Raw genomic sequence first — 13,249 nt, 5'->3', positions numbered from 1 at the left:
TTTTTTCTAGTTTTACTGAGATATAACTGACTCTTACTATCTTCAGAGGATACTCAAATCTCCAGTCTTCCTTCTTTCCTAAGTTCTAGACACCCTGAACAGGTATCCTTTTTGTTGTCCATCTAGTGCTGCCATGTTTTTTTTTAACTGTGTGCTCTTTGTTCATTTTTCTTTTTAAAATAAGCCCTTAAGCGTGGTGAAGTATTATCTAGTGCTTCTAAGTGGAAGAAGGCTGTGAGGTGCCTTATCGAGAAAATACATGTGGTTAGACAGGCTTTTTAATGTATGAGTTACAGTGCTATTGGGCCCGAGTTCAAGTTAATGAATGTACAGTATATATTAAATTATGTGTCTTCAAAAAGAAGCACATATAAAACAGGGTTATAATCTGGGCAGCTGAGTGGCTCAGTGGGTTAAGCATCCGACTTCTGATTTCAGCTCAGGTCATGATCTCAGGGTCCTGGGATCAAGCCCTGTGTTGGACTCTATGCTCAGCCAGGAGTCTGCTTGAGATTTCCCTCTCCCCCTCCTCCTCCCCCTCCCCCCCATTCATTCTTTCTCAAATAAATAAAATCTTAAAACAAAACAAAACAAGGTTATAATTGATAAAAATGTGACCAGAGGCTAAATGGAGCTTAAACCTGTACTTCACTATTCACAGTGACTTTATAGAATATAACTACTATAAATAATGAGAATTGACTACATTATAATATTTAATTTACAATTAAGTATACTATCATACCCAATGTACAATTCTTAAGATCAAAACTTAAATCACTTCTACACCTGAAACTGCAGTGACATTGTTTGTCAACTATACTCCAATAACAAGAAAAACAAAACAAAACACAAAATCTGGAATGAAACTGCCTGAGCTGCAAAAAAACAAAAACAACCCAAAAACCTTCAATCACTCATGTTATAGTTTAAGCTCCAATTTTTTCTTCAGTATAAAAGCAGATAGTAAGGCACCAATTCACTTAATAACCCTTTATTCATCATAACAAATCTGTTCATGAAAACAAAACAGAACTAAAGGAAACTTTATATAAAATTGAAAAAAAATTACAGCTTCGAATCCATGAATCTGAAGCTGTAAGTAATCAAGTATTATTTGCTGCAAACAAAATTATTATAGCTTTAGGTTTTGACTGAACTCAATGTATATATCGAAGCAAAATGAAATGTATCAAAGTGTAAGAGATGGTTAGTGCTGGTGAAACTATTTTGATAAGGAATCCTCAAACTATACTGCAATATTAGGGAAAGCACAAATATAGACTACTGGCATCCAAGAGGTAAGCTGCAACCTAAGAAACTAACATTTCATTATTACCTGTGACATGGCAACCATAAAATTTTTCAAAGTTTAGGAGCCTACTTTTCCCTCAAAAGGTATTTCAATTAGGATATATGATTTTTAAACCTTTTATACATCACATTTAAATACATCATTCAGAGTCAACCTCTTAAAGAATAATACGGTAGAAAAGAGTTAATGGAAAATACTTCTGGTCTGCTTCTTTTTGTAGTTCTCGGTTAAGTTCATCGATGCGCTGCTGCAGCTTTTTACGTCTCTGTTCTGGTGGCAGATGACTGAAATCTTCTAGTGCTGGGCCCTGAAAATCATTATAAAAGACACCTTCAGGACATTTTATTTTTTAAATATATTCACTATAAAATAAAAATACATATCAATTTTAAGTTTAATTTCAAATTAGCCCCACAAACAACTCTTTTTAAGAAACTGTAACAGATATGTATGTTAAAACAACTGTACTGAAGAAAGAGCTTGAATTCCAGTAAGTTTATAAAGTCACAAAATAGAATAGGTAAAAATGTAACCAGATGAAGAAAATTGTAATGACCACTATCAGATTATTTTCAGGTCTTGGCGGTTAAAATAAATACATATGAACCTTCTTACGGCAACAACAAAAAAATGGAAACACGTAACATTTCTCACCTATACAAATTATTGTTTTATAGATAACATCACATTGCAAAATCAAATATTGCAAATGCTGACTGCAAATATGAAAAGTTTATAGAAATAAGCAACTTACCTCATGAAGATAATCTAATTGGTGAAATATATTTTGATACTGAATAATCTTTCAATAATTACATTTATTAAGCCACTCTTTAGAACCAAAACATACCTGATTATTAAAAAACAAAAGGTAGAACTATCCCCTGTGTGAAATATAAGAAATTATTCTAATAAGGAAATATTCATTATCCTTTTGTACAACCTAGTAACATCCCTCAGTTATTCCTGAAAGAAAGTTATAATCCAAAAAAAATGGGATCATTCTTTAGGAAAGATGCTTGATGTTTGATAATTTTTTAATGTTTTAATATTCAAGAAACTATTATTTAAGAAAAAGTACTAGTATTTAGATGTAAACTTCTGATTCAAATTATGTCTTTCTCATCTTAAGTGTTAATCATGTCACTCTTATTTGTCTTATTAGAGCTTACACAACAGAGCCAATATTAGCAACTACTGATTCCATTTACTATAAATCCATATTTACATCTTAAGTTTTTATACACTCCAAAAACTGATGACATTTTTCTTTTGGTGATTTTAGGAATATGCCAGTTCAATTTTCCAAGTATCGTTGAAATGAAATGCATCCTTGCTCTTTAGGCCACTTATGCATATAACATATGCTAAGTAGCTTTATTTCACCATCTGTAAGAATACTTCCTTGACTTTTAAAAAACTCACTTTTAGGATGGAGCCATGATCAAAGGTAACATTTAATTAAACAGAATCTCCAGAATTTTCCCCAAGTGGCCCATACATTATGGATATTTAACAAGTTTGCCTTTAAAAAGGCAGAGTATCTTGTCTGAGTAATTTTTGTTCTTTAATCTACCAGGTAGCAGAAATAAGAATCTGTCAATCAACTAAATCTGACCTAACTAAATGAATGGGAGAACTTCTTAAAGAAGGTGCCTTTAAATTTAGCGGTCAATTATTAATGTAAGCTGTCAGATTTAACCTAATTTCAGGTACAGGTTTTGAAAACTATTATATATGTGCCAAAGATAAAACTTCATAATCTTTATTTGTAAAAATATTTCTTAAGAATTCTGAAAAGCTACTTAATGAAGAAATATAATTCAGTGTGGTTTTTGTGTAGTATTACAATAAACTCATAATTACCTATAAGTAAACCTTCCAGATTTCTACTTACCCCTAATTAAACCTTGTTCTCAAATTTATTAAACAGTGGATACTTAGGCATTTCTGATATCCCATTTTGACAATATAACCTGTTCTTTACAGAATATGAGAACTAAACACGCTACTTCCTATAGATATAAAGACCTCTGAGGCATTTTACAACTTTTCCTACTACAAGGGAATTAATTTCTAAAAGGACAGACTACAAGTCCAAAATTAAGTGGTCTAAAAGAGAGTGGTCTATTTTCCAAAAATAAGAAACTATGCAAGCGAAGATTTGGGGGTTAGGTCTTCACAATGTAGTTCCATTAATGTGTTTGAAATGTATAAAGGACCATCACACACATACACTACACACACACACACACACACACACACAATTTAGGTTATGTGTGCTTTTATTCCCATTCAGTAGTACAGAAGAAGAAAGCACGGACTCTCTAATGAAATTAGTAGGAAATTTTCTTTCTGTTTTGAAAATCTAATGATTCTTAAGATAAACTAGAAATAAAAATTTATACAATCTTTTTAAAAGATGTTAAGAAAAATTATTTTTAATTTTCCATCTGTAAAAATATGAACTTTTGTTCTACCACACAACTTTAAAATAATAATTAACTATAATTTTACGCTCCGTTAACATGACAAGGACTCCACTCAGTAACATTTAAGAACGTAATGGGTTGATTACAGTTAATCACATTATTTTTTAATTTTATGACATCAAGAGATACTGGCATATATTGGACTATGGAATGAATTATAAAAAGAAAAGACGCATACAAAGTGAACATGTGGGGTTGTACCTTACCACTTATTTTGAATTAAAAAAAAAAAGTTTTGAAATTATTTAATGTTGGCACAGTATATAGATCAGCACATAAGGCTTACCATCTTCACCGACCACTGAATAGTTCAATGGAAAACAGAAAGAAATGGCAAATTATTCACATGAAATCATAATACAGAAGATGCAATAACTTATACTTTTTTTTTTACAGTATTAAAATAAATCATGAACATTTCACAATCCAAACAATTATGCCAGAAAAACAATTTTAAAGCACATGTTGGGGAAAGTAAATTACTTGCAAAAAAAATACACTGATGATAATGGGCAGATATTTTCTAAATGCAACTAAAACCCAAAACAGAAATCATTTGATTAGTAATTATTTTCTTCTTTAAAAGATAATCTTTTCTATAAGTAGATTTACTTATATAGCTCTTTATTCTCAAAATACTAATATCTGAAGAGCTAAATATAAAGATCAACTATTGGCCATTTAAAAGAAATCTTATATGAAGTATTAAAAAAAGAAAGGATCTTCCCAATGCATTAAACAAAATACCATCACAGGAATTTCTATAGTTCAAAATAAATTTCAAATAAATTCCAAATTTAGTTCAAATAAAATTCAAAATTTTGAATTTAAATATGTCAAGGGTAGATAAGGTAACATTTCTACTTTAGTTTTAAGGGTTTTTTTAAGAAAATTATATTATCAAAATACATTATCAAAATAGTAACTGAGTCACCCAGACTCAAGTTTCCCATACATATTTCCTAATAGACACAACTATATGGGGTAAATGTTGCTTTGAAGATCAAGTTTCTATTTTTCAAATTTTATTCTGAAATCCGTATGTTCAATAAGCAACACTAAAAATATAATGGCAATTTTTAGAAAACTGGATATAATTTCTCAAAATATGAAATGACATAGCCAGAATGCTCTCATACAGTATATATACTACTAGTGTGTGTGTGTGTGTGTGTGTGTGTACACACACACACACACACACACACACATATGCCACATTATGTGGGTTAGCAACTGGCATCGCACCTATCAAGCGTTCCCAGTAAACACGTGTGCACACATGTGCACGCTAACGCACGCACACACATACACAAACACGCACCCCTTGTGACCCATAATACGCAATACAGCTTCAAAAAGTTAATCTTCACATTCAATGTGTTTGGTTCGCAACCTCTGAAATTTATTTTTCCCTATTTTCTAAATCATCATGTTTTAGAAAACGTGGGGGATGTCAGGTAGAATTTCACATAAAAAAACTGAATATTAATAAATAACTGACAAAAATATCTACCCCTTATCTCCAATGAATTAGCTATATATACTGATGGTTATGATGATAAGAAAGATGACATTTATTATTATCTTTCCAAATTAAGCTTAACATTCTTTAGACTGTCAGTAGTTTCAAGGAACAAAACCACAACTTATTTTGGTATCACAAAATTCCTGATAAAAAGATTAAAAGGATTAAATTTTAAAAAGATATTCACAATCTTTAATTTTATTAATACAAAATTATACAGAACACAAGAAGCAAAATATGTTAAGTATTTGAATTTATCTGTTATAATTTTCCCCAGCTAAATTTAAGTGAAATAAAAATTATTTTTCCAGTTTCTATATTAATGTTTTAAAGAAAACATTAAGATGATTATAACTGAAGTATCAAATGTTTCAGTTTTTAGTTAGTTTCTTATCAATTAGAAGATTAATTTATAGTTCAATAACCTTAGATTTGGAGATACAAAAAACAAGTTCTTTGTAAAAATATTAGAAATACATCAAAATATTTTTTAAGTGACTCATGTTCAATGCATAAATACCCTCTTACTCTCATAAACAATTATCATGTACCTATAACTAGAAAATTTCATAAAACCCCACACCTTAATACACAAAGGAACTAAAAAGGAAATCAGGCTATTATAATTATTATATGTATTTCATTTAAAGATAGGAAAATCCTGATAACTGTATTCTGAATAAATAAAGCTTACAAATATGCTTTAGGTTTTTCAGATCATGAATAATTTAGATAGAAAACATGGACTTACTATTGCTAGATAAATCTTCCCCTCCAAAAAAGGATTACACAGAAATCTCAAATAGTTACAGAGTAAAAATTATTTGTTTCTTTATGAAGTAGTTAATTTTACGTGTGCACCAAAGTAATGGTGCACCTAACCACTAATGGTTAGGTCTTGATGTCACAGAAGGAAATTATACACCACCAGCCCTCAGAAAAGGTCTACTGGTCAAAAAACATCAGTCCAATGTAACATTTCTCATACCCTTAAAAATACTAGGAACTAGAGAGGGCGGTGGGGTTACGGACATTGGGGAGGATATGTGCTATGATGAGTGCTGTTAAGTGTGTAAACCTGGCGATTCACAGACCTGTACCCCTGGGGATAAAAATATAGGTTTATAAAAAATAAAAAATTAAAAAAAAAATAAAAAATTTTAAAAAAGGAAAAAAAAATTAGGAACTACACATACTAGGTTTTTTAAAAAAAAAGAAAGAAAGAAAGAAAAAAAAGAAAAAAGAAATTATAATTTTTTAGGAAAGCCAAAAGTAGGTATTTAGGATAAACAAAGTAGCAAACATAGTTCAAAACAAGAGTTTCTGATTTGAATGGTACAACTCTTCAGCTTTAAGAAACCTTAAGACTTACTTTGTAAGCTTAACGGACTGACATGTAAATCTGGCTTTTTAAAGCTTCTCTTCTTTTTGAATTCTTCTACATTGAGAAAATTCTTCAGTGGCAGAAAAATATTTCTACAGGTTAATTTTGAAATAGAATCTGATAAACTACCAAATACCAAAATGAAAAATTTCTCAATAATAATAAACTTTGTTTTCTGCTCTATCCTCTAATCCCCTAGAGTTAATTTATCTGCCATATTTTCTACCTTGCATGTTGCTTTTCCCTTGGTATGAAAACTAGTAACAAGAGGAGGAAGATTTTGGCCTTCTGGAACTGGCCCCCCCCAGAACAATGTACTAATATTTAAAATTAAAGCAGTAAGTGTAAATAAGACAAATAATGGCTAAGCAGATACTTTTAAGTTCTACAGCTTATAAAATTCTACCTTAAAAATGAAGATGTCACATATTTAAACTTCTTTCTCTAGAGCCCAGTTTTAACTTCCTAAACTTTTTCACAGAACTATATTTATTTCCTATCTCTATAACTATACAGTATAGATTTCTGTAACTGGGTCTGATAGACTTGGTGTGTACAAAGATATAGCTATAAATAGTAATTTTGTAAGATTTATGTAACAATTTAATTAAGTCTAAATCATCACAGAGAATAAAGATGGGAATTCTACCCACGTAACTCAATCAACAGAAATCCCAAGTATGATGTCTTAAAAGTCCTTCAAAGAAGTGTTAAGGGTTTTTAAAAATGAATACAGGTACCTATACTGCTTGTAAGTATAATACAGACTCATTCCTACAGACTTCAGAAAGTCATTAATTACCTGTATCATTCACACACAGAATTAGTAAGATAGATGTAAAAATATTCATGACATTACAGGAAAAAAGGAAGTCCAAAAAGGGACACCATACACTAGAACACATCTGCTGCATTACTGACAATCACTTCAGTTTGTCATATTGTTTTAATGAAAATGCAGAGAATAATGTTATCCTGCCCTAAACAAATATATCTTGCTCTACATATGGCCAGAAGAGAAACTCAACTAAAGCAATTTGTAGAAAAGACTATAAAATGTATTAAAACCAGACAGGCTAGACAGAGAAGGAAAGAGAAGACACAAAAACAAAGAAGGAAGAGAGAAAGGGAGGAGAAAGGTCAGGGTCGGGGAGAGTGGGCAGCAAAAACAAGAGCCCAACTATAGTTTATCACCACTAATGATTAGATTCCTTATGGCACTGATAGACTCAGAGTTCTCACCTGTGGGCTTTCAAACCTATGTTTTTCATATGTCCAAACAAATGCTCAAATTTCATAAATATATCTAAATTGTGAGCTATGAATATTATAAGCACAACCTTAAAATCAAACATAAATAAGAGAAATTGGCTTCACTGACATAATGGAGTAACACTAATATTTATCACTTGTATAACAGCTGTTGCTAAAAAATAGTTTAGGGGTGCCTGGGTGGCTCAGTGGGTTAAAGCCTCTGCCTTCGGCTCAGGTCATGGTCTCAAGCCCCACATCGGACTCTCTGCTCAGTGGGGAGCCTCCTTCCCCCTCTCCCTCTACCTGACTTTCTGTCTACTTGTGGTCTCTCTCTCTCTGTTAAATAAAATCTAAAAAAAATAAAATTTAAAAAATAAATAAAAAATAGTTTAATATTGCATTTTACTACTCTAAAATTTTTCACTTATAGAGAATATCTTCAGTTTTAAGTAAACATCAAAGGATGGCCAATTTTTTTTTAAAGAAAAAATTCTGGTAAAAAGTACTTTTGGTTTAGTCCAAGAACACAAATTCCACATAAACATTACTCAACATCTAGTATTTTATAGGCTTTTTATTTTTTATTTTTTTTATAGGCTTTTTAATTTACAAAATACTTACTAACGTATTAACTTACTTTGATCTACAATCCTAATATTTAACATGCCTTTCCTTAATTAAGTACTGGAAACTGTTTTTATACTTCTAAAAGTAGGGCAAATTAAAATCGAACGTGATTTTTTTGTCAACAAAATATAAATTGGCAGAAGTCATTATTAGTGACAAATTATTGCATGAGTAACTCCAGTGACAAATTACTGAAAGTCTTAAAAATGTAAATACATTACAAGACAATGGTGGACATATGATTTCACATAAACAAAAAAAATAGCTAATATGATTGTACCCAGCACCCTCTTTATAATACCATTCTTTTATGGTTGAGCATTTCAAATGTTATAAAGAGGAGTTGTTTTTAACTTGAGGGTAGCTATACTTAATTCTGTGGTGTTTTTAAACTGCATATTTACAGGAGAGAGCCTTATAATGAGGGTGGAGAGTATTAAAAGCCACACTACACACACAATAGGCCATCATGCATTTTAACCCATTATTAAACTTACCCCTCTTTTGAGGCTTCTGAAAGAAGGAATTCTGGGCTTCCCTGTTTTTATTTCATTCATACAATAATGCACGGGCTCAATGGAGAATGTGAGAAACTGGGACCCATTAGGAGTACTGGATGTGAATAAACTAGTAGGGGTTAAGGGTGGGGACTGTGGCTAATATGGAAATAAAGAAAGGAATCAATAAGCCAAATGTGCATAGTTTTTTCCTAAATGAAAATTCTATTTTTGGCAACATACTTTTCACAAAATAAATCTCAAAGTTTTCTATAAAAATAAGAGAATTAACATAGTTTTGCCAAAACTGTCATTTTAAAAAGTCAAATTTAATTTAAAAAATGTACCATTTCATTTGATCACTTTTTACAAGCTGACATTAAAAATACAGAGTACACAAATTATAATGTTAGAGCAATATGACCTACATAAAAAAATTCTCTTCTGGTTTCTAGAATATTAGCACTACCTAATTGGTTATACTTAACCTGTACTTGTCAGAGATAAAGGTGGCAGCTACAGGTAAAGTTATCTAAATAGGCAATGTTTATTAAAATATTAAAATTGCAACTATTATCACAAATAGGCAAATTTCATTACATTTGTGGTTTTTCTCTCAGACTGTTTCTATTTCATCCTCATTACACCTCATTTAAAAAAAAATCAGTAGTCCTTATTTTTCTAAGCTCCATCTACTTTGATTTGACTTTTAAAAAAGTCTCACCTCTCAACTTCTCACCTGGAAAATATTATTAAAAGCATGAATAATGATTGAATTAATTCTAAGTGCATTTCTAAAGATATTTATAGGTATATTATAATTTGAGTTATATTTATGCACATTCTTATGTCAAGAGCAGAAAAATGAATTACAATCATGTGTACTTTAGAAGAGCATATCAGATTAAAAGTACATATCTATTCTCAAACTAGATAGACACTGTTATAAACACTAAATTGGTAAGATTAAGCACTCATCTATTCCATTTGCTCATCTGTTGAGCTAGACTTATCAACATATACAACACATCAAAAAATGGATTCCAACAAGAAGTTAAGAGTGAGGATCTCTTAGTAAACTACAGACTTTTTAACTTCCAATAACCACAAACACTGAGCCCTTCCCATTAAATATTTACTTGGATGATAAAAATAACTTTATTAGAATAGTCTATAAAACCTAATGTGACATTTATTTTTGCTATGGTCACCCATTCATTCTAATAGAGAAACTGCAATTTTAGTGGTCTTACAGTTAGATCATAAAGACTCCTTAGAAATTCTGACTGAAACTATGAACAAGTGAAATTTCAAAAGCATATAACTCATGAGATATTAACTATTTAATATTTTTACTTATCAAGTGGTGTTCAAATGTTAAATCCAGAAATAATTTTTACTATTTAGATACAAATCTGTTTCTAGTAAGTAAAAAGTTAACTGAATCATTCAAATAAAAATGCTTATTCTCTATTAATAGTAAGCCATTATCCAATCAACACCTACACTGATTTAAATGACACACTAAAATAAAATTATTAGCATAGAAGAATTTTACGACTTTTACCTTTGGCTTCTTTCCAAAGAGCCACAACTTGCCCTTGGCCTTTCCTACTGTGGTTTTGGCATCCATCTTCCCACTTTCTTGTTTGGATGCACTGATAGTCCCATCAGAAATGGTTCTATAAATATGCTGACTGTAATCTTCAAATGGAAAGTCTCCTGGAGGTTCAAATCCAGACTTGAAGGAGTCTACTACCATTTGAGAGTCCTACACATATGAAACATGTTTTTAAAACCATTTCATTTATCTTTAATACCATTAGCTTTCAAAACTTTACTCAAGAAAACAACAAATAAAAATTTAAAGGGAAGAATTCTATAGTTATCATTAAAGGTTTAAAGTGAATAATTTGTTCCTATGGATTAGTAATAAACCTTAAATATTTTAATCCCAATAAAAATACTAATTTATAATCAAGTTAACACTTTATAAATTTGTAATATTCATGAATGTTTTTATTTCATAACTTCAACCCACTGAAATTCATCTGAGGACAAGTTAGTTGATAAAAAAGATCTGACAGAAGGAATACAGGAAGAGGTTCTACTCAAGTAGAAATTCTAAAAAGTTTCAAAGGAAAAGGGCATCTAATAAGTAGAGTAAGAGACAAGTAGAAAGGCTTTCATTCATCCAAATGGGAAAGGATAAACAAAGTATCTTAAAGACATGTTAACTGAGCAACAGAGAAAGATCTCACAAACAGTATTAAATACAAAAAGCAACTTTAAAAATACGAAGTTTAGTATAATTTCCCTAAAACTTTAAAACTCACATAACTACTATATATCGTCTTTGGACAAACCTACCAGGATCCCAACGTTCTACTGACACCCTAACCACTTCTCTTTTGTGGCCTATTTCTGTTAATTGTGCATTTTACCTGTCATTTAGTCAAATGTTATCCATAAATCACACTTCAGTTTTGTCATTAATGCTACCCCTACCAATATAAGAAAGGAGAAGGGACTTAACTATATTTGTATTCTTGTATCCAGCCATACTGAAATGTAAACATAATCTCTGAATTCCCAATTAAAGAACCCAAAACTTCTTTTATTTTTTTAAATTTATTAATTTATTTTGGAGAGGGGAGGGGGAAGCAGGCAAGTGGGGGGAGGGGCAAAGGAAGCATCTTCAAGCAGACTCCCCACTGAGCACAGGGGTGGGGGGTGGCTGAGGGAACCCCCACGGGGCTTGATCCCAGGACCCCAATCTCATGACCTGAGCCCTGAAACGAAACCAAGAGTCTGATGCTTAACCAACTGACGCACCCAGGCACCCCCAAAATCCTTTTATTTTTAATTTTTAAAAGATTATTTACTTATTTATTTATTTGACAGAGAAAGAGAGAGAGAGATCACAAGTAGGCAGAGAGAGAGAGGGGGAAGCAGGCTCCCTGCTGAGAAGACAGAAAGATGCAGGGCTCGATCCCAGGACCCTGAGATCATAACCTAAGCCAAAGGCAGAGGCTTAACCTACTGAGCCACCCAGGTGCCCCAAAAATCCTTTTATTTTTAAAATTTAAATTAGAATTCTATGGGTTACAGGAAGGATGCTAATTAACATAATACCAATTTGCTATGAAGACTAAAATATGTGATACATATTTGGTAACCCCCAAACACTGGTTCTCTTCTCTTACTCTTTCTTCATAATCTCAGTTTCTGCCAACAATCCTATCTGGTCACCCAATCAACATTTACTGAGAAATGACCAGGTACAAGAGTCTTGCTAGACCTTCATCAAGACAGAATGTGACTGGATATACTTCCTCAAGGGGAGCAGGGCTATGCTGTTCCTTCTACTTATTAAAGCCCTCTGCTCTTTTTCCCATGGGCCATTACTTCATACACTACCCATGCTTCAGGTGCCAACTCTTATATTAAAAGCAATTCCTACAATAACTCCAGATCTATTTCTTTCTCTTAACTTTCACTAGAGTAAGAATATAATACAGTTTGTAACCTACAGTTCACAGGTTGCATTATACTTAGAGTAGATTTAGTGAGGGAACGAGAAAGATTAGAACGCTTTCCTTTCAGAACTAGAATTTTAGTGTTTAGAATGGTCTAAATAGTGTTTAGAATATAATTTAGAATCAGGTACTCATCAATTACTTTGCCCCTTTCCTAATTCATTTCACCATCTCCAGCTGCATACCTAAACCAAATACACTTATTCAAATATAATCATATAGCACTTACTCTTCTTTCATCAACTGATTTTGCGGCGAGAATCATTCCTTCCAAACATTTTGAAATGATAGGAATAACTTTGCGTTCTGAGTCTGCAAATCCTCTGTAACACTCACTGAGTTTAATAGTCCTTCGTTCATCCATTTCTTGTAGTTGCTAATAATCAGAAATTTTTTTAAACAGGGAATACTGAATTTTTTCATGCTGAAGTAAACCCCACCTCCAAATTAAGGATTCTACAGTAATAGTTACATTGTTGTTAATACTTTTTCCAGTGCTACAAACTTAAAATACTTAAAACTTGAGACCTGTTCTGTAACAAAAGAAAAAAAAAATATATCCAGCCTTTTAACACATCTTAAAACCAGGTGACACTGGTTTTCAAGTATTCTAAAG

General features: G+C 31.6%; 1 protein-coding gene across 3 annotated transcripts in view; it reads right to left on the bottom strand.

Annotated features, from left to right (window-relative positions):
- The window catches only part of FNBP1L (formin binding protein 1 like), a 98,835-nt gene that overhangs the window by 8,786 nt on the left and 76,800 nt on the right, over nt 1-13,249 (bottom strand). For 2 of the 3 annotated variants that reach the window (XM_032867158.1, XM_032867159.1), the window contains exons 8-12: nt 12,863-13,009; nt 10,662-10,865; nt 9,095-9,253; nt 4,094-4,108; nt 1,513-1,622 (exon numbers count right to left, since the gene is read on the bottom strand). In XM_032867158.1, coding sequence (XP_032723049.1) covers nt 1,513-1,622; nt 4,094-4,108; nt 9,095-9,253; nt 10,662-10,865; nt 12,863-13,009 — 635 coding nt within the window. The remainder of the gene's footprint in view (nt 1-1,512; nt 1,623-4,093; nt 4,109-9,094; nt 9,254-10,661; nt 10,866-12,862; nt 13,010-13,249) is intronic. The other variant, XM_032867160.1, reaches the window with a different exon arrangement.

The sequence above is a fragment of the Lontra canadensis genome, unplaced genomic scaffold, assembly GCF_010015895.1.
Source record: "Lontra canadensis isolate GAN:19392208 unplaced genomic scaffold, GSC_riverotter_1.0 scaffold33, whole genome shotgun sequence".
NCBI lineage: Eukaryota > Metazoa > Chordata > Mammalia > Carnivora > Mustelidae > Lontra > Lontra canadensis.
This window is presented reverse-complemented; position numbering and strand designations above follow the sequence as displayed.